Raw genomic sequence first — 25,817 nt, 5'->3', positions numbered from 1 at the left:
GTCACAGCATCCCACCTGGTTTCTGACAAGCAAAATCAATGGGAAAGCCAGCGGGAGATTGTAAATTATAGTCGTGTGATGGGTTGCTTAATAAGATCAAGTTTATTTAATGACTGTAGCTAGGACTGTCAGAACATGGTGTTTCTCTTAACTGCTTTGCTTAGTGATAGATTTGCTGGTTCCAATTAGAGTAATTAAGTGAGGAGTACCTGGTATTTTTAATTGAAACCAATAAAATAATTAATTTTAGTAATACATTAAAAGAATGTCCATTTTTTGCAGCCCTTAGAGTTCTCTAAAATCATACTAATAACATTATTATTATTTTTTTATTAAAACAAGTTCTAAAACATTTGGTCTTAAAATTAAGTACCAAAGCTCTAATATTTCAGTCTTGTCCTCTTTAATAATGTAATTACAATGTTCCATGGATCACAGAAGCTGACTCTTCAGGATTTGTTGTTGCATTATGATTATTTATTTACTTATTAAACCTATGTGCCATCTATATTTCCAAAGGTGATTAAAATTTAAGAATGAATGCTTTATTATTCTAGCATGTCACATCTTATATTTTTATTCAATTTTATTCAATTTGGAGATTACCCAGCTCACAAAGTACTCTGAGCAGCGTACAATACAAAGAAAAGAATCGTAAAAAATATATTCGTTTCAAACAGTAAAACAACTAAATATATCCCAAACTAGTAACAACTAACAAATGCTTCGCATTGACCCTAATCTCAGGCCTGGGAACTGAGTTGTGTTTTTAACTACTTCTGGAACATCTGCCGGTAGGGAGCCATATGACTCCAGTGGGCAGGCATCATATAGTAGAGAATGCGCTAGGCCCTGACATATGACATTGTTTGATTGAGGAGACCTACATCATGCCCATTCTGCTTGGTTTCATTGGTAGGGCAGAAGTTAACAGAGATTGACAGTCTCTTAAATAACCAGATTGTATACCATGTAGGCCTTTTTAGGTGATAACCAATGGTAATCTTGTTCTTGTAGCCATATGGCAACCAGTACAGCTTGCAAAGCAGAGATGACACATGGGTGCAAAGTGATGTGCCTACTACTACCCACCTTACTGCATTCTGGACCAACGATAGCTTCCAAATGGTATTTTGGGCAGCATCAAGGGCAGCATCACCTTGCAGTAATCCGGTCAAGAGAAGATGAGAGCATGAGTAATTGCCTGAAGAATCTCCCAATCTAGAAAAAGATCCTTTAGTTAACCTATGAGATAGTTTATATTAAAAAAAATTTGGAATTTGAATTCTTATTATTTGTAGTTTACATTTGCAAGTTCAAATTTAGTATTTCAACTAAAATTTAAGGAATATTTATGTACATAGAAGAAATTGAACATATTTCAACGTTGCCTAGTATTTAGATTAGAAATTGATACATACTGCATAAATATCTTTAAATGTTTGAATTATTGTATATAACGTTTTAGGTCTGGAACTCAAGAATAGGTGAACTTGTGTGTGAATTCGAAGAACATACAGAGCAGGTCAACTTCTGCCATTTTAGTCATCATTTATTAGCAACATGTTCAAATGATACTTATATCAAAGTAAGTAGTAAATGAAATCATATTGATATTTTGATGTAGCTACAATTATAATTATGTTTCTGGATATTTCATAGTAGAGAATTTTTGGAAGACTCCTGAAATGCATTGATTTGTTACTTTGTTCCCACTTTTAGCCACTGGAGGCCATTTAGGTAATGCTAAACTGCAAAAATGGGTTAGAATTGTCCTTTGAAGCACACTGACAGCATAGCGAATAACCTTCCATTTTCCCAAATACTTGTGTTTCTATAGCTGTTTATAGAATATAATAAATAAAGTTTGACAAAACAGTCTGGGGGTTCCTAATAAAAATGGCAAGCTGCAAATTTGTTTTCATTGCTACACAAAAGATACGAATATTGCAAAATATTTCTCAACTAATTTTAATACTAATTCATTTCTTCTTGGTTTCTTTGTCCTATTCCTAAATGTAGCTCTGGGACCTGAATAGTAAGTATTGTCGCAATACATTGTTTGGTCATGAAGGATCTGTAACCCATTGCAAATTTTCACCAGATGATAAATACTTGGCTAGTTGTTCAGCTGATGGAACTTTAAAGGTATGTCTTGAGACTGAATTATTGTAGGTAGCACCTTTTGATTCAGTATTTTGTACCCTAGAAACAATAATTTTATTATGGCTCTTCCTTTCTTTCTTTCTTTCTTTCTTTCTTTCTTTCTTTCCTTCCTTCCTTCCTTCCTTCCTTCCTTCCTTCCTTCCTTCCTTCTTTCTTTTTCTTCCTTCCTTCCTTCCCTTCCTCCCTCCCCCTCTCCCTCCCTCCTTCCCTCCCTCCTTCCTTCCTTCCTTCCTTCCTTTCCCACTGTATTGCTGCAAATTCCAAAAAAATGAATATTAAGTAGAGTTCACTGAAGTGAGGCTTTATAGATTCCTTTCTATAATATGCAAGTACCTAGTGAAAAATAAATTGTCACAAAATGTCTGACAGCTAGCTGTAAATTTATTTTTTTTAAAAAATTGGCTAATTAATTATTTAGGAGAAATAAGGGAACTTTGATCCAGAGAACCTGTACAACTGATCAGATGACTTCCTTTGTTGCTTCAGCTCTGCCATGTAGTACTATACCCAGATTGAAGTAGGAAATATTTGAGAAAAGCATTCTATACTTTCCTTATTGTCAGTTCCCTAATTTGAAATACTCTCATACATGCTCTCTTCTAAATTATTGTTGGAGCATGTTTCATGTATAGTGCATGTTACCTTTGCAAAAAATGTTGTGATATGTCATGATCCAGTCCGCAACGTGATCAAGTTTGACACCCCTACTCTATAGGGTTTGAACTCCATAGAATATGATCTGTCTATGTATATTTGACCATATGTTCCAGTGATTAAGGCACCAGGCTAGAAAGTAGGAGACCATGCATTCAAATCCCACCTTAGGCATGAAAGCCAGCTGAGTAACTTTGGGCCAGTCAATCTCTTTCTGCCCAACCCACTTCATAGGATTGTTGTAGGTAAAATAGAAGGTGGAAGGTGTATTGGATATGTTCACTGCTTTGAATTATTTGTAAAAAAAAATAAAATAAAGTAGGTTACAAATAAATAAATAAAGTAAATTCTGATCTAACAATAACCATGTACAGTAGCAAAAGTTTAAATTATAGTTAATTGTCACTTACCAACCATTTGTTCCGTTATTGTTCAAAATTATGATGGTGCTCAAAGAGGAGATTTATTGCCAGTTCTCAAAATTCTGGCTGTCAGAGCATCCCTAGGGTCATATGAACATAATCCAGGGCCTTTGCAACCATCTTGGACTTAAATATAGTTGCAGTATCCCATAGTCACATGATTACCATTTGCAACCCTCCCTGCCCGCTTCCCAAAGCAAAGTCAATGGAGAAGCCAGAAGAGAAGGTCACAAATCACTCTGGTAAGTCACTCATCCTTTTCTGACTGGCAGTTGTTAGCCCTGGCCCCGCTGTACTTGCACTGCGCCTCTTTAGCCACTCACGCAGCCTTCTCAATCTGGCAGAAGCCGCCACTAGCCACACCATTACTTGTTGGTTACTTGTGCACTGCCCCCCCCCCCCAGTTCAGCCAGTTCCTCCACACCTCTTGGGCCAGTCACACATCTCCACCTGGCAGTAACCACTCCCACCCCCACTGTACTCCCACCATGCCTTACCTGTCTGCCAGACTGCTTGAGTCCCAACATTCTTGCTTAACAATGGCAATGGGTAGTGCTATTGCTAAGCGATGTGGTCATGTGCCATTGCAATTTATGATTGCATTGCTTATCAGTGGAAATTCCAGTCCCAATTACAGTTGTTGACTAAGAACTACCTATATAGACAACAAAGAAGGATTAGCATGGCAACCCTAAAATTGGACTAAAATGAAGAAAAAAGATGATTTGTACTCTGTATGATAAAAGCCTTTTCATTATCAGCAAAAATACAGGTAACCCTCAACTTTCAACAACAGAATCTCAGTTGTTGAGTGAAACAATTGTTAAGCGAAACACTCATATCATCACTTAGTTCAATGATTGTAATCCTGATTCTCCCAGTTGCAGTTGTTAAGGGACTGGGCAGATTGTTAAATGGATAGAGCAAAAGAGTTACCTGCTGAAGAAGGGCAGAAAGTTCCCTTCTGTGTTTGGAAGAAAACTTGTATGCTTGGCTGGAGAAATGAATACCAAAGATCCGAGCTTCATTTCTTCTACTTAATAAAGAATTTCCCACCACTACCACCATCCATGTGCACAGAAGGGAGGGGAAATCCTTCTATGGGTAGCAACAACTTACAATCTCTCCTGCCAGCTTCCCATTGACTTTCTGGGGAAGATGACAGAAAAGATTGTGGTGAATATGTGATCACAGGGTGCTTGGCAACTAGTTGTAAGTGCAAACAGTTTGCCAGGCACCCAAATCTTGATCACCCAGATCAGATCATGATCAAATGACCACTGGGAGGGGGCAGTTTTGACATTTTAGGATATCCAGAAGTCCTTTACAAACTGTAACCACCCTTTCAGAACCTTTGTAATTGTGGGAAGTGGGAAGTATAACTTACCAGTAAGTAGGATCGTACTCCAATTGCATTTTGTAATATGACACAGTTGTTTGGTTTTTTATAAGAAAAAAAGAATCAAACAATCTTCCATTTCTAATAGGCATATAATTTGAGTTTGAAGTCTTTATAGAGAGATAAATTTTATAAAAAAATAATATATCAACCAAATCCAGCAACTGAGATTCTGAAATATATTTAGTAGTATATACTGTTAATAAAAAAACATTTTTTTTATTAACAGTAACAACATAAGTTATAGCTCCATATTGGAAGTTTATGAAATGGATTTCATTAACATTAATACAAGCAGAGTTTGGACTTTATGAATAGAATAATTTGTATATTAAAATCATTAGAAAAGCAAAATGGAAAATGTTTAATTTATACAGATCGATATGAATTGATTTTTCTATCAGAGTCTAAACAGAATACATCCATTATATAAATAATTTTAATGGCTATATGAAAAATGAACTAAAATAAACAGTGCTTTTTAAAATTATTATATGAAAAAACTTAAATATATATTGGATATTATACTGAATAAATGGACTATAAAATAAATATATTTTCTGTACTGGTTAAACATAAAATTATTCATGTACACTTACAACCATCTTATCTAGCAAAAGGTATTTTTGAAATGGTTCAAAAGGTATTTTTGAAATGGTTCTGAAATAGCAATATTAGAAATAAATCAATCTGAATGAATAAGAAATTTTATATCAACTTAGCTGCTTGATTTGAATATGTTGCTATTTTCTGACAGTAATACTAATCAGAAAATGTTTTTTAAAGCTTTGGAATGTGCAGACAGCAAATGAACTGAAAACTATCAATATAGGAGACTTCTTCAAAAATGGGGATGGATACCATGATGAAGTGGAAGTGTTAGTGAAGTGTTGTTCCTGGTCATCTAATGGTACAGCAATAGTAGTAGCAGCTAAAAATAAACTTTTTGTAAGTATTTAATAATATATTGGTAATGTATTTTCATTTTGTTTTTAAACTTCTTTTGAGATACCAGTGTTAACAAATTAATTTTTTTAGGTAGAAAATAGTTCTGTGTTTTATCAGCTCAGATAGTTTTATGACTTTAGAAATCAGTATTACTTGTTTTAAATTATATGGTAGAAAAAGTGAAAGGAGGGCAATGTCATGCCACATCATACTGTATGTTCATTCAGGAATGTTGCCTAAAGTCACCTCTTGGAGAGATGGGCAGTATATAATATTAATACATAAATACTGTGAAGCAGAGTCTGAAATTAGTTTGTTAAAAAGGGAATCCTTGAAACCCCCTTCTATTTTCCAGCCTGGGGGTCAGCATCTACTAATCTATCTCAGAATCTGGGGATAACTTCTCTAAAGCTTCTCCTGTTTCCTTAAATAGTCAAGGGAGCTTCAAGAACAGTATCAGCATATAGCAGGAGGACATACCCTGAGAGACCAAGGCTTTAGTTCCCCCTAGACTTTTAGGATAGCAGCAGCTTGTTTTGTGAGAGAATACTCCAGCTATAGTATATGTGACACCAAACTGAATCTGAACAATTCTCTACCTTTTTGTGACCCTAACATTTATTTTGTCTAAAATAACACAAAGTAATGCATAGTGTAGCTCATACTGTAGGCCTGCATCGTGGCTCAGAGACCATATTTCGATATTATAATCAGATCTTTCATACCGTATAGCAATGGCTGTATGAATATTTTCTTTTCCCCCTTTTTTTACTGGAGACTTGCTGAAGTGGCAGATGTGTTATATGCAACCCTACAGTAGGGACCCCCAAAACTGCTCATGCAGTTTTGCACCAGTTGCAGCTTCTGGATACTATTCAAGGATAGCCCTAAGTAGAGCGCATTGCAATCCATATAGGAGATAACCAGGACATGAGTGGCTGAAAGAAGGGAACAGAGATGTACACGTAGGTATCATCCTGTGGTGATGAGTGGTCTTATCTAGTGGCTTCATGTAGATCTTAAAAAGGAATAGAGACAGCACCAAAACCTGCGGCACCTCACAAAGCAGGGGCTGTAGGGTGGACCTCTTACTCCCTGATAAGATTGATTGGGCCTGGTCCCGGAGGAAGGAGGTAAACCATCACAAACTGTTCTCACCATCCCTGTTGTGAATCTGGCAGCAGAGTCGGACAGTGAGGAGGTTGGGGAGGAACTTGGGCCAGTCCTGGGGGCTGAGGAAAGCTCGGATGAGGGCTCTGCATCTGAGGCAGAGAGGGAGTTAGACAGCAGTGAGGCAGAAGAACAGCTGGAGCCCATTCCCAGTGTGCGCATGCACAGAGCTGCCAGAAGACGAGCAATTAAGAAAGCAAGGTAGACTCAGGAGTAAGGCCACACCTTGGAAATGATTGGCCCCTCCCATAGGACATAAAAGAGAAGCGAACGGGATGTGGGCTTTTGCAGGAAGCAATTAGTTCATCTTGTTTCAAGATTGGAAAGTTCTGTTTGTGACTCTAATAGACTTCAGTGCCAAGTTTGGCCTTGCTCTGCATTTGGAAATTGGTTCTCTGGCAGTGTTTCAAGTGAGATAAGGTGAGGGTTGATAAACATTCCTCTGAAAGACTGTTTGCCAAAGCCCTGCTGACTGTGAATGAACGGAATTCAGAGTCATGTTAAAAGAGGTTTTACTGGGATTAAGACTTTGCTTCATGCTTTCTAAGGAAGCCTAGGTCAGAATTCTTGATGCCACAGTCAATGATATTGAAAACCATCAAGAAGTCAGTTAACATGTAAGTGTTTTTTTATGTGAATCGACTAAGATATTTACATTAATAAATCATTAATGTTGTGTGCATGCTCATAGATAGATAGATAGATAGATAGATAGATAGATAGATAGATAGATAGAAAGAAAATAGATGGGAGACCTTCCTGAATATTACAGCTATAAAGTAAAAATCTATCCTTTTTATTATGATGGTTACATACACACAAACACACACACACACATGCTTGCTTGCATGCATAAATATCACAGCTGCAACTTTATATAACTGTAACTGTAACTTTCCAAATAACATGGGAAATAAATGTCTAAAAATATTTATTATGTTTACAGCTTGTGGATGTTAAAACCAAGGAATTATTGGCAGAGGCTCTTTTGAGCCACCACAACACAATCCAGTACTGTGACTTCTGTCCCAATAGTCAAATAGTAGCAGTTGCTTTTTCACATTGTTCTGTTGAAGTAAGTAAATATATTATTTCCATCCTCAAATTTCTTGTTGCTATAATGTATTAGTTCACAATAGGAATGAATCACCGCTCAGTGTAAATAGTATAATTGGGCAAAGTAGCATCTTGAAGACTGAACAGCTATTTTTCATATAATTAAAATAGCCACATTGTTTTCAAGGTTCACCACAGCTGTTTGGAAGCTATTCCAAGCTGTTCCTGTGTGCATGTGGTTGCATGGTTAATTTTTCAAAGCAGAAGAATCCAGTTGCAACTGCAAGCATATCTGAAAACAGCTAGTAATATATATATATATATTTGATCATAGGAAGTACAATTGAAAATAATTCTGCACAAAGAAGCTTCATGGATTTATAAATGTAAACATTTGAACTTTTGTATGGATTCAGGATCATCTTACCAATTTGAATTAATTCAGATTTTGCTGAAAATTAATTTTCACTTTTGCTAAAAGCTAAACATTTGTTGATGGCTAAAGATAAGAGATAAGAGTAACTTTCTGTAGAATTGAGAATCTTAAAATGAGATTATTGTTAAATTTTAAGCAAATGTTTAAGCAAATATCAAATCTACTCCGTAATATATGTACAATAAGAACAATTAGAAATAGAGCAACATCATCAAGAAAAGCATTTTGTCACTTCAGAACAAAAGAAAAACTGTAGGCAAACCAAAATAATATAGTTTTTTTGTCTAGGATGACAGTTTGTTGTAACTTTTTATCACCCCCTGCAATGAAATAAAGAATACCATGTTTATGCTATTCCATACTAGCTAGCATCTCTATTATAAGCTATCATCCTGTTGCTTAAATCCCACTAGCTAGCAGATAGATGCAGTATATTAACACTCAGAATAATGATCCTTGCAAATAATCATTACTGGTTCTTTCAGTAAAATTGAAATAAAACTATTATACAACAGTTATAACAGTTTAAATCAATGATCTACATATCTATAATTTTGGATTTAGTATTTGAAATCAAAATTAAAATTCCAGGGGAATATGTCACCATTATTACTGAAAAATAGTAGTGAAACTCTAAGGTCCATATGACACTTTGATAAACCATTTTGCTTGGGAATTCAAAAAAGCAAATTAACAGTTTGTAATTGTTTGTATGCTACTAAATCTTTATTTATTTATATTTTTATACTTTATACTTCTAATGCATATGTATTGTTTAATGTCTATGATGGTTCCAGTTACCTTAAGATAATAACAAAGAGTTCTTGAAATAGCAGAATTAAGCAATTAAAATCTAATCTTCAATTTCATTTACTTTTATACAAGGACTTTTAATTCTATACATTTGTACATTATATATTACTATACATTAAAATTCTATAGAATTTACATGTCTATTGTACATTTTTTTGTAATTTTGTAGTTGCTGGTGACAGCCTAACATTTTAAAAGGAAGCAATTTGGATGTGAGCTATTTTTAATTATAATGTTTGTTTAAAAAAAATTCTGCAAATTCTGGCCATTGATGGATGAAAGCTCTGATTCTAAATAGAGTACCAATTACCAGGAAATAACAGTGTTTATGCCTTTTGCAAACCTCTCAGGGCATATTGATAGACTGGGAGACAATGATTTGTCACTATTTGATATGATTTACTAGACTTACGTTCTAATATTAAAAGTTTTTTTAAAAAAATTCTGTTAGATATGGAACATCGGCTCCATTTCAAAAATAGCTGAGTGCCTAGGACATATGAGTTGGGTACATTCTGTGAATTTTTCTCTTGATGGGTCTTTTTTTGTCACGTCTTCTGATGACCAAACAATAAGGGTAAGTTTTTCCCTCAGTTCTTTGCTGGACATTTTTAAAAGAGAGCAAAATAATTGTTTAATGTTATATTTTCCAGCAGTAGAAGTTCAGGATATATGCATTGATTTCATAATGGGTCAAATGAGGATTTGCAGCTATCAGAACATGTACAGATTTTTAGCATATTTGAATTAGTTGCATTGTATCTTTATTTTATCCTCCATTGTTTTTAAATTCAATGCTGTGGAAAAATACTTTACATACTTTTACATTTTACATAGGTAATACTTTTACATATGAAACTGTATCTGTACATTTATATAATTCATAGCTCTTAAACTCTCTTAAGCCTCCCAGAGTCTTATGGGGAAATGGATGGAATAACAAGTTATTATCTAAAGTTTGGATGACATAAAAAAAGTCTTAAGATGGGTTATTATTAAAAAACCCTTCATTTTAAAGTCAGTTTAGAAAATAGGATAAATATATTACATCTAAACAAATAAAGCAGTAGTAACAAAATGCACAATCATAGCAAGTGGAAATGTGCAACATCTCTGCTAGAATGAAAATCTAATGAGTACCTTTTGATGAAAAACTCCATAGTTATGGAAGCTAAGATGGAGAAGGCCTCATTTTAATTGTTCTGTTAAGACAAATGATGGAACCTGGAACAAAGCCTGCTTCTTTGAATTGAATAAAAGAACTAGACTTTGATTAATATGTGATTTCACAAAATACACAGGTAATTTTTTATGGAGATTCTCAGTCGTCCAGGTCATGATTGTCCCAAAGGTGCTTTCTTTCAAAGGCAACTAGACTTTCTTGTTTTGCTTGAAGACATTTCACTTCTCATCCAAGAAGCTTGCTCAGTTCTGACTGAATGGTGGACAATGAAAGGATTTACATTTTCCCTGTTATATAACTTCTTCCATTCTCCACCATTCAATCAGAACTGAAGAAACTTCCTGGATGAGAAGCGAAACTTTTTCAAACAAAACAAGAAAGTCCAGTTGCCTTTTGAAAGAAAGCATCTTTGGGACACACAGATAAATTTTTCCTTAAACAACTTTATACATGGAAATAAAAGAAACTGGTGTTTATTTTTAATTTCTAATTATAGCCCTAAATTTTACAGTTTAATTTATCTATGCTCAAACTTTTACAGCTTGGGTGACATAGCTTCTAATCATCATTTTCTCTCCAACAGATATGGGAAACAAATAAAGTATGCAAGTCCTCTGCTATTGTGTTAAATCGTGAAATAGATGTTTCATTTCTGGATAATAAAGTCAACATCCTGGCAATAGGTAGTCTGAAGCATTTGCAGGTAAATATTTAGATACTTCATTTATATTGAAAATTGTTAGCAGGTTTGGCACAGCTTAAGTGTACTCATGAATGATTAGGGCTACCATATCTTGGTTGCAAAACCCCTGACAACTATTATATGGTTGCAGAGATATAGAGTATGCTAAATCCTCTCTGCTTTGTAGTAATCAATTGGATTTTGGTAGGCCAACTGGATTTTGTCAGGTCAGGAGGACATCCTTTCAGAATTACCGACCATCTAAGCCCATGATGGTGAACCTATGGCACGTGTGCCACAGCTGGCACGCGGAGCCATATCTGTGGGCACGCAAGTGTTGCCCTAGCTCAGCTCCAGCACATATGAGCGTGCCGACCAATTGAATTTCGGGCCTTCCGGGCCCACTGGAAGTCAGGAAATGAGCTGTTTCCAACCTCCAGAAGGCCTCCGGAGGGTGAGGGAGGCCGTTTTTGCCCTCCCCAGGCTCCGACAAAGCCTCTGGAGCCTGGGGAGGGCAAAAAAAGAGCCTACCAGGCCCACCCGTAAGCTTTTTGCCATTGTGTGCCAAAAGAGGGGAAGCGCGGGGGGGGGTTGCACGTGCATGCATGGGGAGAGGGGAGGAGCATGGAGGAGGCATTGAATTATGGGTATGGGCATGCATGCGCGGGACCCCCCTATGTTCCCCTCGCTTTTGGCACGCGACAGCAAAAAGGTTAGCTATCACTGATCTAAGCTATCATATATAGCAACTACACTAAATCAAGCTTTTTTTTTTTAATTTGCTCATAGACCAGCAAATAAAACAAGAACATCACAATTAATTAGGATAAAAAGAAAGAACAATAATTGTTCTAAATTATCTGAGAAGTATTAGAATTAGAATTAGAAAAGATACTGTGGCATACAAACTATAGAACTGTGCTTAGCTGTGGTCAGAGAAGTAAAATCTGATATGATCTGATAACTGAAGATAAAACAAGTCACAGCAACCAGGTTGTTTAGTAATGTAGATAATAATTACTGGTGAGTGTCTGTATAAAGTGGACAATTTAAAACAATGCTCAACTATTCCTCCACCACATGGACACAGTCTCATTCAAAGGTGATCTTTTGATATTTTCATTCAATTCCCACACTAAATATGTAATTGTATAGGACAGCAGTTCCCAACCTTTATGGGTTGGTGGTCCGGTGTGTGGGGAAGAGGGAAACCAGCTGCGTGAGCGGTGGGCCTATGCACACAGCTCAACTTCCGTGAGTGGCGGGCCGGTGCACACATTCATGTGTTCACAGCTCGACTTGCACAAGTTGAACTGCATATGCATACACGCTGGTCCACCACTCGTACAAGTCGAGCTGAATGTGCACACCAGTCCATTGCTCACGTGGCCTGTTTCCGAATTAGCCATGGCCTGGTAGTGGGCCGCAACCCAGGGGTTAGGGACCCTGGTATAGTATATTGGTTCTCAAAATCTGGTTTGGGGATCCCTCAGAGTCCCTGAGGCCATTTCAGAGAGTCAACTAAATAAATATTTTAAAATATCTGATTTGTAATTTCTAATACATTTCTAGATGTAACCCACTTAACCCAAAACTCTTGGGGGAACTCGGTCTTTTTTAATAACATAAAGGGGTTCTAAGATTAAAATATTTGAGAATCACTGATATTGGAGACATATTCTTAAGAGTATTAATCTTGCCCAAAGGGGTAAGTTTTAAATATGGTTTAAATCTATTAAAATTTAAGGTTTAAATCTATCAAAATTTATGATACATTAGAAGATGTTATAACTCCAATATGCTTAATCTACATACCCCAATATGCTCATTTCATATATGAAATTGATAACTACTTATTGAATTAATGAAGGGATTTTTAACTACTGACATCAGTTCTGATTTGGACCTGTTAATTGAATATCCTGCTGTTTTCCCAAAGCTGGAATGAAAGCATTAAGTATAGACATAAATAATACAATACTGTTTGCATATAATATTAGTTTATAACTTCTAAAGAAATATGAAATAACATGTAATCTAAAGTAGGCATTTGAAACAAATAGTAAAAAAAATTGTCAAAGGCTTTTTTAACATCCAGTGATATCACGCTTTCTATTCAGAATAGAATTTCAGTTTTCTTCTACGATTTAAGCAAAACCTGCCTGTGTATTTTTGACCTAAACAGCAAGAGACTTCCTAAGTGTCTCTTGCTGTTTGCTAACAAAAAAAATCTTGACACTTCATGTGATACATCCTCAGGGTTATTAAATACAGCTTTGAGTAAAATTTGAGAAAGTAAAACTATAGATCTTCAGAGAACCTCCACAGTTCTTCTTCATATTTATTAGCTTTAGTGAAAACATCATTTTTTTCTTTCAAAGATTTGCCGAGATCTAAGCAGATATTTTATCATTTTCCCAATAACTTTGACATAACAGTAAAAATGTTAAAAATTCTTTTTTATATTTGCAGGAAGATATTACTTAATTCAAATTTGGTTTGTTATATCTCACCATATAAACTATTGATAGGATCTGTAACCATCTTTGCTCAAAGGGATTTTCAATTTTTTAATATTGATTTCATGTATTTATTTACTTACTTCATATGCAGTAATATGACTGTGACAATAGTAGTGCTATTTTAATAAGCAAGAAGTGCTGTGCTTATGGATGTTCTAAACCACTATTCCAAATCATTTTTGAAGTCTAATTGATTATGTAAAAAGTGACATACAGCATTTAATAGTATATATTCATGATGGCGAACCTATGGCACAGGTGGCACGCAGAGCCCTCTTTACGGGCACATGAGCTGTCGCCCCAGATCAGCTCCACCATGCATGCGCGCGCTCCTCCCACCGGCCAGATGGTTTTTGGGTCTCTGCCATGCATGTGCGAATGGTGGGGCACATGTGGGAGATGCACATACATTTGTGAGGGGGCGAGGGGTTCGCGCACGCATGTGCAGGGTTGCATGTGCATGCACAGGGGTCTTGTGTGCATGCACTGGGCGGGGCACATGCAGGGGTAGCATGGGGGCACATGCGCGGGGGTTGCGCATGGGCAGGGAGCATGGAGGGGTCACACACATGCATGGGGGGTGGGAGGCACGGGGGGGTCTCCCACATTGCATTATGGGTGACGGCGCATGGTCGCGCTTTCGGCACGCGACAACAAAAAGGTTAGCCATCACTGGTATATATGATTTAATAACTTTTAATACATTATTAACTTATTAAATATGGGTTCTTATAAATGTAAAACTGCTCTATCTACCTAGAGATAGGGTTTATTAGCAAGTCTGGTGAAAATTTATATAATCAATAAATAAACAGACCCCTAACTTTTATTGTAATAAGGATATATAGTCTTGCTTGCTTGCTTTCCAAATTTTATGCTATCATTCTGATGCACTCCCAATATCAGATGGGTGATCATTTCCAATTTTAGTATTATAGCAGTATTCTGAAGGAATCTGTATTTTTGTGCCTGTTAATGATGCTCCAAAGAAAGATAATGGTATCAATGTAATAGCTGTCTCAGCCACTTTTGGTGATGTTATCAATTCATTTCATATATGAAATGTATGTGTGCTATATCCCCCTCTACTGGTGGATTGTGACACATCCCATTCTAAGAATTCTATAGATTAGACTATGCAGCACTTTTCCATTGCAAGAGAACCTGTATAAAAGATTTCTTTTCTTTAAATAAAAATAACTTTTTAGGGTTCATTAGCCCTTTATTGGGGTTAGAAAATTGGAGAACTGGTTAAATCTTTACAAAGGTCATCCTTTTCTAAAATTATTTATAAATAAGGGTAATGTAAAGCTGTTTCCTGTTCATTTTTTCAGTTTAAATATATTGCTATGGAAACAGAAAGCAAGAAACAGAAAAGGGCGTAGTTCTGCTATGGCGGTGTTCATTTTCACAAAGCACTGAATACTTAAAGAATTTATTGAAAAGATCATTACAAGCTCTTTTTGACGTGGAAAATCAATTTTAAAGTTAAATAAGTGTGTGTTTGCTAATGTGCTTCTATATAATTGTCAGAAAAATGAGACTTATAAAATAAGTTTAGGCATCACTACCAAGGCAATAATGAAGATGTGTTAGTCATACACATTTACCACTTATATTAATATATGAAATCTATCTGTACATGACTTTATATATTATTAACAATAATGTTACTGGTTCTTATTTTTAACTCTGAGGAAAAAATGGTTTAAAACACCCTAAGCAAAGAAACAGCAGATATTAAATGGTGCTCAGTAATTTCCAGTTATTTGTTGCATTATAGCTAATTAACGGATCTGGCGATGCTGTTTATTTGACTGAAGAACAGAAGTCTTCTATTTGCTGCTGTTGTTTGAGTGAAGACCTACAGTTTGCTGCATATGGAGATGAAAATGGAATTGTAAAGGTGAAGTACCAGAATTTAAATTTTGAATCAGTGACTTTTGAATTAATTCCCCAATTATTGGAAGCATTATACAAGTCAAAATCAGTAAGAGAATGAATTTGAGAAGATTCTGTTTTAATTATTTTAGGACAATTGAATATATTTTCCTAATAGTGACTACAAGTTTGTAATAATGAGAATATATTTCTAAAGCCAATGTTAGAATCACACTCATTTTTCTGATGTTCATTTCACATTTAACTGGTGGGGGTTTTTTGGGGTTTTTTTTGTAGAAAAAATGGTTTACCCATCAAAGTTTTTCTTCCTAGCATTTGTCCATAAGTGCAAGATTTGGGTTTTTCTTTTTTCCAGTTTTGGATTAAGTGAGTGTCAATCCATTTGTTGTGACAGGAATTGACCAAGTGGCTTGTTGCCTGAGCATGACATTGTGGGCTGAAAGAAAGTGACTGGCCCAAAGTCATCCAGCCAGCTTTCATGCCTAAGGCAGAACTAAAATTTATAATCTCCTGATTTTTAGCCCAGTGCCTTAACCTCTAGACCTACACATCCAATATCAGAGCAAAATAATTGGGTGTTTCAGTTTAAGAGGACACATTATTTTTACAGAAAATTACCCAGTGAATTTTTTATATTTTATGATAACATAATAACCTTGTAATCTAAACTAATATAAGCAGGAGAAAATCTATATGCCTGCAAGATATTGACATGGTGTTGATGGTACATCACCATCCTGTGATCATCCATCCATTCATCATATATATATATATATAATATAGACACCCATCTCACCCACTTATGCAGTGCGCAAGTGGATAAAGCAACAAATTAAAAAACAACAAACAAAAAAGTATAAAAGACAGATATAGAAACAGTGGTAAAGAGAGGATAACAATACCTACTTCAGCAATTACACCATCTAAGTGTGTCTCTAGTTCCCTAGGAATCCCAAACCAGATTGTAAGCACCTTCCAAAATATCAAAAGGAGCTATTCTAATTTCAGGGGGAAGAATGTTCCATAGGGCAGGTGCTACAGCAAAGAAGGCACAATTCACTATTTATTTTTGCTTTTTATTCTTTTTCTTTTCGTTTGATTTTTAAATATAATCTCAGGATATTGTACATTTCTATTTTGTGTTTTGGACTTTAGAGTCTTTCCCTTCCTTCCCCCCCCCACCTCTGTGTGTGTGTGTGTGTTGTGTTTTCAGTTCAGTTCACTTTAGCTATTTTTGCTGGAAACTCTCCAGATCTGAACTAAATCCAGAATTTATTTAATGTTAAATTGTTCCTTTCAATGCAGCTATTAAAATAGCATATGGTTTGTGAAAAAGTTGTAGTCCAAGGCCTGATCTCTTAGTTCCAATGACAGCATATTCTATGAAGATTGTCACAAAATTTGGTTTAAAAATATATTTTTCGTTTTTCAGGATTTTTCAGGATTAAAAAATCATGCATATTGAATTCTTCACAACATGCTAATGCCTGATCTCATTTCAACAGGTTTTAAATGTATCAGATAGGAGTGTTTTAAAATCCAGAATTGGACACAGGAAAGCTGTACAGCACTGCCAGTTTACTTCTGATGGAAAAACTCTTATTTCAAGCTCCGATGATTCAACTATACAGGTACAGGAATGCTACAAGTTTTGCTTAGGAACTGACTCCATTGCTCAAAATTTGGCAGGCAGTTCTTCAAATTATATTTTTTTCTGAAATTGTTTCGGTTTGTTATAAATATATATATATTTATATAATTTAGTTAGTTTATCCATTCTACGTTTTTAATTTTATGTCATTTCAGAAGGATCGGTATTTTAAAAAATAAAAAGCTGTTGAATAGGAAAAATAGGAAAAATGATAGTTTACAAGCTATAACTGTTTCTGAACTTTTATAGTTGTAATTGGATTGTTGTCTTAAGAGAGATACATTCAAATTTAAATCCTGTTTTATTACTGGGATATGCATTTACTATATATGCATATGCATAATGTAACGATAATATATATTGTTATATTGCCAGTTATGTGGAGATTAAAAAGAGTAAGAAACTTGCAGTATGATCAAATACTTTTAGGAACCTTACAGGCAGAACATGCATGCAGTAGTGCTCTCCAGTTCATATTTCTGAAAAGCTAACATTCAGAGAAAACAGATTTTGGAGATAGCCATGAAATTATCCATATTATCCTATCCATGTACTTTTTTTTAATCAAAACATTTTGAGCATTCTAGTAATAATTTACTCATAATAAAATAAACATTGCATTTTAATATTTTGCAGTATTTCATTATGGAAATTTGTCTATTGTAAAGTATGTCAGGAATGAATACATGTTATTTATCACAGAGGATAAATTCCTCAAGAGAATAGAATTATTCCCATGATGCCACCCAAGTTGTATTTTCTTTTTATTTATTTGTATCCTGCCTTTATTATTTTTACAAATAACTCTAGACTGCGAAAATATCCAGTAGATCTTCCTCCTATTATTTTCCCCACAACAACAAACCCGGTAAGGTTAGTGGGCTGAAAGTGACTGGCCCAAGATCACCCAGCTGGCTTTCATGACTAAGGCAGGACTGGAATTCATAGTCTTCATCTTTCCAGCCTAGTGTCTTAACCACTAGACCAGTGATAGCTAACTTTTTACATCACCGCATGCCGGCCTGCGTGCCGGAAATGGCACACAAAACCATCCCGCCTGGACCACCCAGCCTCGCTGGCCTTTGCGGGAACCCTGAAACCTGGAAGAGCAGTGTTCCATCATGCATGCACGAGCCAGCACCCAAACTTCCGGTTTCCGGCACGGACACGCACCTGACGAACAGCTGGCCATCGCACATGCGTGCGACATAAACCCAGAAGTTCGGGGGCCAGCTCGCACATGCGCAACGGAATGCTGCTCTTCCGGGTTTTGATGACCCTGCACGCACGAAGTCCAGCTGACTGGCACACATGTGTGCATAGGAACACAGACGACGAGCCAGCGAGGCCGCGCATCCCTCGCAGGATGATTATGCATGCCGATTCACACATTCCATAGGTTCGCCAACAGGGCATTAGACCAATGTAGGTAGATTAACTAATTTTCACAAGTGTTTTAGGATATTTATCCAGTAAAAAAAATCTTCTATATTCAAGGTAATCAATGCTGTTATTCAAAACACATAGATATCTTTATTTACATACATGTTTAAATTTTTTTAGATATGGAATTGGCAGTCAGAGAAATGCATTATTCTGAAAGGACATAAAGAACCTGTCAAGAATTTTCATCTTCTGAAGCAATCAAGACTCCTTTCATGGTCATTTGATGGAACAGTTAAAGTAAATAAAAGCAATTTACTCATTATTTTAGATTAGTGTCTATAAATTAAATGTGTACTGTATGAAATTTGTACTGTATTTGGTTTACAAATAATAAAAGTCATCAGATTTTGCTTGATAAATGTCAACAAGCAGGCATTTTATCAGGCTAAAATAGAGGGATAAATAGGAAGAAAAGCTGTTTCATTTTTTGATGGCACTGTTTCTAAATTCTTTCTATTCTTTTAGTATTTAATAGATCACAAATATGTATATGTATTGTAGCACTTATAGACAATATAATGCCCTCAAAACATTTTCATTCATTCTAGTAGGGCTCACGGAATTAGTCCAAAACATCTAAAAGACACTAACTTTGCAATTCCACTGATAAAGTGATGAAGAAACAGAAAATTAAGAATGCCTGAATTTTCTGGAGGTTTTTTTCCCCACTCCCAATCATGGTGTGGGTTTTTTTTGTAACTTTTTAAATTACAAGAGTTGGAGTAAAGTGATCATGTTGTCATTGATCAGTGAACCAATCTGAAACTCTTTTATAGAACTATCTGTTGGTGTAATGCTATTTAAATAGAAAGTAAATTAAATTAAATTAGATACATCCAAACACTGTTTTAAAATAGTTATTTTACAGTTTAAAAATATTAATTTTTGAAAAATCCATCTACTACTATTTCTAAATGTAATTTTACATTTGCATATTTATTCTATAGGAAAACATTTTTTTTTGCCCTAGCAGTCCTTATTGTAGGGATTATCTTAATGCGAACAATAAATGTGACAATGGATAGAGATGCCTATGGCTGCAGAAGTTGTTATTGAAAAGCATGATTCCTTTGCTTTCAATTACTGCTGGGTTGGCTGGGGGGTTATCTGAGGGATATAACTGTGGTTCTCTTTCTTCTTCCCTTCATTGTTCACTTCTCTTCTTGCACCTCCCCCTCCTCCTTTGCCATTCCTACTGAACATAAGAATGAATATATATATTTGTCATGTTTTTTTCTATCTATGAAGCTAATTTGCGTATATACAAGAAAATGGTCAGTACAGGTAGTCCTCGATTTATGACCACGATTGAGCCAAAAAATTCTGTTTCTAAGTGAATTTCGCCCCATTTTGCATTATTTATTTATTTATTTATTTATTTATTTATTTATTTATTTATTTATTATATTTCTATACCGCCTTTCTCCCGTAGGATTCAAGGCGGTGTACAGTCAAGAAAAATATAGATACACAAACATCATAAAATTGCTAATTAAAATTATTATTACAACATAGTTTGGCCCAATTAAATAGAACCTAAAATTAGATAACATTTTAAAAACATTCACATGTTCATATGTTTAGCCCCGCCTGTTGGAACATCAGGGTTTTGAGGGCACGGCGGAAAGCACGTTGCTTTCACGTTGCTACAGTTGTTAAGTGAATCACTGCAGTCGTTGAGTTAGTAACTTGGTTGTTAAGTGAATCTGGCTTCCCCATTGACTTTGCTTGTCAGAAGGTCACAAAAGATGATCACATAATCCTGGGACACTGCAACCGTCATAAATACGAATCATTTGCCCATTATCTGAATTTTTATCACATGATCATAGGGATGCTGTAATAGTTGTGTGAAAAAACTTTTTTCAGTGCTGTTGTAACTTCAAATGGTCATTAAATGAACTGTTCTAAGTCGAGGACTACCTGTACATGCTTTTGTGAATCCATTAATTTTATAAATGGGATATCTGATTTACAGGTAATTGTTAATCATTACACCTACACACCATGATCCTGCCTTTTTTTTGAAATGTGATTTCTGACACATAAAGTATGTTTGGGTGTGTATGTGTACATGAATACACATATAGACATATATCCCAATATGTAGTGGGAAAGTTAAGATCTTTAGGATTTTGTTTTATCCGGAGCTGAACATTTCATTTGATTCATTCATGAAGACATACACTTCCATTTTGGGAAAAGAATCAACTTAAATTCAGGGTCCTCTTCCTTTTGCATAAGTGTCTGTCTGTCTTGCTTACCAACCACATACAATCAGCATTCATCACTGGTGTATTTCCCTATATTTCTCAGGTCTGGAATATACTTACTGGAGTACTAGAAAAAGATCTTACTTGTCATGAAGATGCTGTTCTTTCTTGTGCTGTTTCACCTGATGCCACTATATTTTCCACTACCTCTGCTGACAAAACTGCCAAGGTCAGTAGTGAGTGTTTGATTTGTATTAAACAAAAAGGCTGTTTAATACAGCTTTATAATTAAATCACTGCTAATTCATTTATACATCAAGACTTATAAAGTGTTTCAGGTGTGTCTGAACCTCAGCCATGTAAAGAGGAATTAGGGTTTTTTTTTGCCAGAAGCTGATGTAGCTTCAATATTCTATCTTTTATACCCTTTCCTTTCTACCTATTTCATTCATGAGCATATAACATAAAATAGTACCATTGTCTCTTCCAAATTGTAAAATATTTTTCTGCCAGATAGACTCTTCTGGAATCATCAGTTTGATTTTTAAAGTAAAATGATTTATCCAATGTCTGAAATATCTATGCAGTGTCATTTTTACATCCAATTTAGCATATTTTTCCATATCATACTTGTAGCCTGAAATTTTTAAATCCGCTTTCAGATCAGTCTGTCTTCTCTGGTGAAATCTGTTCCTCTTCCATGACATCTTTAAAGACAGTCTGTCTATGATGTAGACAATCTTAAAATTAACTTCTGATTCCATTGTTCACAAATATCCCTCAATACATCCAATGTTAAAGTATTTTGCTCCATTCTGTCATTCAGTCAAATATAAGTGTTCTTTAATTGTAACTTTTAGTTCCTCCAGGTTCCCTCCAGTGTCCAAAGTTCCATTCTGTCATTTTTTTAAAAAAACGGAAGAATTGTTAAAATTAATTTTAAATCATATGTCAAATCCTTCTGGATCCTTAGTCCATTTATAAATTTCCAAAATCAATATTCTAATCATCCGTTTGCTGTTTATTCCAAAAAAATAGAGACTTATTTAAAGTCCTTAAACCTGTATTTAAAACTTCTTTTTGGATGTATCAAAGGAGATTCACCCAATGCTATAAAACTTGTCATTTCAAAAAGCAATTAATAAGCAATTTCCAAACGGGATTAGAAAAGGAAGCGTGCAAACCCTGTGTCCGACTGCAATTTAGGCAAAGCTGGTGTTCCCTCCTCTCCCAGAGTTCTAAACTGCTGGGGACTGCTGTCTTGCGGTCTCCTCATGAAGAATAACTGTCTGAAACATTTGAGAACAATCCCAACCTCTCTTTGTCTAGAGAGGAATCCCAAAGAGCCAGTCCACTTGCTGGCACTTCATTCCACCACAGTCATCAGCTCTGCTTTCAGTTGAGAACAGAGCCATTTTCAGTTCACCATTTCTTCCCTTGAAGTGAGAAGTAGTTTTTTTATTACTGTATATTGATTTCAGTGAAAGAGTTGCACATTGGCTTTTCTTTCATTTATATGAATCAGAACTTAAATGTACCTACTGCCGAATACTACAAATTAGCATTGATCATTGTAAATGTCTGTTTAGATAAGATGCAGTTGTACCTGTTATTCTTCTGCATCAGGAGATAATATCATAACACCATTCCTGTTAAGGTACTCTATCAGATTGTTAAAGGAGAATTTGAGGTCTATGTTCCTAGCTCCTATGTGAGAAAATATGTTTGAAGCAAATTTCAACCTGCACAGACTGTTTTTAGGAAATATGCTTGCTGCTGCTCATTTATGCATGCCATCAAATATGTATTTGGCAAAATTAGGCCTTGGAGAACTAAATCCAGCTCTTACAAATATTCTTTTTAGTTTATTCTGTTCTGATCACATTTCTACACTTACAGTTTTTATTGTACCCTAAATTATCTATGAAGTTCAGATACCAGTTTTGGTATCTGAATGAATGAGGTGTAAGTATTATTTGTATGTTCATGTTTGTATGTAAATTAAACATTTTGTTTAATATAATATTTTAATATTTTAAATCTTCAGATATGGAACTTCAGAAGTTCATCAGCTCTTCATACTTTGAGTGGCCACAAAGATTGTGTGAGATGCTGTACATTCTCTCTTAATAATGAATTATTGGCCACAGGAGATGACCATGGAGAAATAAGGGTATTTTTTTTCCATTATTTATTTAATATTTGGCATAATATAATATAATTGCTATGGATTGATATTTTTTATATTGATGAGTTTTTGGATGGTTCTGCTATCACTTCAAAGCAACAATATTAAAGTGGTAAAGAGGGATTTCAAGGATTTTTCTGTTAACAAAAATGTTAGGAATACAGAATGCATTTACCTTTATAAGATAGCTAAGAAAGTGGGTGGAAACTAGAAACAGGCTTTCTCAGTAGCAGACCCCCACACCCCTGAAATAATCTTTCTACAGTGAAAAAATTTTGCAGAATTCTCCCCTGTCTTCATTCAACAAGACAGAGTTTGTATCATTAAAATAGCTCTGCAGGCCAGCTCTGCCTTCAGTAGCAACTGTAGTTTTCAGGTGGTCTTCAGGAGCAGCAGTAGTTAAGCTATATTGTAATAATGCAGTCTCAAGGTAGTGATGGCATGAGTCACTGTCAGTAGGCTTTCTATTGCAGCTAGCAGATAAACTAAAACTAGCTAACAAACTCCCAACTGCTGCTCCTGTAGAACATATAAATGTAGAAGTATACAGTACTACATGATTTTTTCTCTATATTTCTTTCCCACATCTTTTATCATCAACAGATATAGGAAAAGTTCAGTTTAGTTTTGAGCTGTGCAAAAATGCATTTTTCTACTGTGAACATGTCATCAGAACATGCATGAGCTAATTATGCAAGCTAAAGCCTTTTCTAAACGTAGAATGGCTACTTGAACGCATGTGGATGTATATCTAGCTCAAATTCCTTCTCTGTTCTTAGAGATATTAATTATATTTTACTTGCTGTCTCTAAGATTAGCAAAACAATTTGATCCTGGCTTGTTGCCATTTTGCCCACTGCAGAGTCAGTCATTAGGAATATTCCATTGGCTGCCTCTCATTTTCAGTAGTCATCTGAGACACTCTGGTATGTTCCCATCTTGTCTAACATTTTCTTTTCCTCCTCAAACTTCAACAATTCTCATTCCAAGATAAACTAATTTTTATCTTCTTGCCAGCACATCAGCCCCTTTTCACTTCTTCCATCTGAGAAAGGTCTTGTCCAAATCTAACTGCTTATTAACATTTTTTTCCAGGTCAGCTTTATAGTCTGCACTTTTCAAAGTATGTATATTTGGGAGATCATGTGACATGAACAACAGACCCTTTTTACTTTATTTGTTCTATCACAATACCAAGATGCCGGCAAGACCAGTTTGATCCCATTCACAGCAAGTGTAAGGGATGATGGCAAGCCTAACAGTTTCTGAACATCCCCATCTTGCTGGGATTCAGCCTTCTATTGTCTTTTCCCATCTATTCTCTTACTGTCTAGATGAGCTACATCATCCACTCTATTCCCTGCCTAGCCAGGATGAAATGTATTATAGAGCATCATCAGCATACTGATGATTTCTCATCCTGAACTGACAAATGATCACTGCCAGTGGTTTTATATAGACATTAAGTAACATAAGAATGAGCATGAAGTCCAGTGTCCCATACAGGATGACAGGATCTAACTAGTCCCATGGTTACCAGTTGGAACCACTGGCTCAGGAATGAAAAGAAGTGCTCAAAACAATACTTCCAACTTCTAATCTCACAGGTTTATACAATAATATCAGATGTTGCATGAAACCTAATAGGACAAGGAAAGGTACATGCATACCCATCCAATTGCTAATTCAGGTTATCTACAGGAATAACCAATGCAGGTTTTTCCAAAATAATCAATTTCATGCAGGATTTTTTTTTTTACTAATTGTAATTGCAACTTTTTCTCTAATACATTCTCAAAAAGGTAAGTGTGAATGAATGAATGAAACTTGTCCATCACTGTTGGAACAAGAGATATATCCTCAAGCAGGGATGAAAGCTTTTCCTCCTTCAAACCAGCAGATATAATCCCCTCCCTCAAGGGAGCATGAATCATTTCTTGAATCCAACTGTTCACACAACAGAAAAAAATGAAGTAGTGATACAGGTTGATGATTAGGGTAAAATATGGAAAGTGGGATGCTATGATATAACAGAGAGAGAGAGAGAACAAAATGAATGCATTTATAACCGCTGTAAAGAAGGTTAGACATTACCTCATATCTTTTTCTTTTTGTGTCTTTTTATTTTATTTCTTTCTTACTATTTTACTACTTATACTTTTCTTAATTTTGTAGTTTTTATTCTGTGAAATATAAACATTTAATTTTAAAAAGTAGTCTTTCAGGAACATGTTTTCTGTAGCAAAAAAAAGTTTTCAGTATTTGTTAACATGAACTATCTGTAGTCATATATACAAATAGTTCTTGACCTATGAGCACTGTTCAAAGTTGCAGCAATGCTGAACAAATGGTAGTTAGTACTGGTCCTCATAGTTCTGGCTGTCCCAGCACCTCAGGGTCATATGGTCACAGTATGAGCACTTGGCAACTGGTTCCCATTTACAATTGGTTGCCATGACCATGTGATCACCATTTGCAGTCTTCATTGCTGACTTCCCCAGAAAGTCATTGGGAAACTGATAGGGAAGGTTGCCGATGTACCTAAGTCTCCTACTTATGCGCACCCTTCCCCATCCCTTCTGGGCCTTGTGCCTCACCAGCCGCTGACTGGTGCCACACCCTCCATTGCCTTTTTGCAAATCCTCTCCCTCCTTCCCCCCTACAGCAGCAGCCACTTACTTCCCTGACAACCTGGGACTTGCAACTTTTTGCCTGCTTCCTTATTGACTTGATTGTGGGAAACTGGCAGGAAGTTGCCTCACTGAATAACTGTGGGATTTGATTAATCATGCAACTGGGACTTCGGGATTGCTGTCACTAAGCGGTGCAGTCATACTTTACATCCGCATTGCTTAGCAAATAGAAATCCCAGTCCCAATTGCTATCATAAGCGCGAACTACCTATACATTGGAAGAAAAAGACAACATTTCCAAATTCCCCATAGCCCTCTTATGCCACATAATTT

At 35.6% G+C, this 25,817-nt stretch overlaps 1 protein-coding gene across 2 annotated transcripts in view; it reads left to right on the top strand.

Moving 5' to 3' along the window:
* APAF1 (apoptotic peptidase activating factor 1) overlaps nucleotides 1-25,817 on the top strand; it is a 48,726-nt gene that overhangs the window by 20,783 nt on the left and 2,126 nt on the right. For both annotated transcript variants that reach the window (XM_034403785.3, XM_034403786.3), the window contains exons 15-25: nucleotides 1,469-1,588; nucleotides 2,023-2,148; nucleotides 5,428-5,589; nucleotides 7,706-7,834; nucleotides 9,516-9,641; nucleotides 10,831-10,950; nucleotides 15,235-15,357; nucleotides 16,859-16,984; nucleotides 18,568-18,687; nucleotides 20,767-20,892; nucleotides 22,711-22,836. In XM_034403785.3, the coding sequence (XP_034259676.1) occupies nucleotides 1,469-1,588; nucleotides 2,023-2,148; nucleotides 5,428-5,589; nucleotides 7,706-7,834; nucleotides 9,516-9,641; nucleotides 10,831-10,950; nucleotides 15,235-15,357; nucleotides 16,859-16,984; nucleotides 18,568-18,687; nucleotides 20,767-20,892; nucleotides 22,711-22,836 (1,404 nt within the window). The remainder of the gene's footprint in view (nucleotides 1-1,468; nucleotides 1,589-2,022; nucleotides 2,149-5,427; nucleotides 5,590-7,705; nucleotides 7,835-9,515; nucleotides 9,642-10,830; nucleotides 10,951-15,234; nucleotides 15,358-16,858; nucleotides 16,985-18,567; nucleotides 18,688-20,766; nucleotides 20,893-22,710; nucleotides 22,837-25,817) is intronic.

The sequence above is a fragment of the Pantherophis guttatus genome, chromosome 7 (assembly GCF_059756535.1).
Source record: "Pantherophis guttatus breed Tessera chromosome 7, ASM5975653v1, whole genome shotgun sequence".
Taxonomy (NCBI): domain Eukaryota; kingdom Metazoa; phylum Chordata; class Lepidosauria; order Squamata; family Colubridae; genus Pantherophis; species Pantherophis guttatus.
Note: the sequence above shows the minus strand (reverse complement) of the source record. Positions and strands in the feature narration are given on the sequence as shown.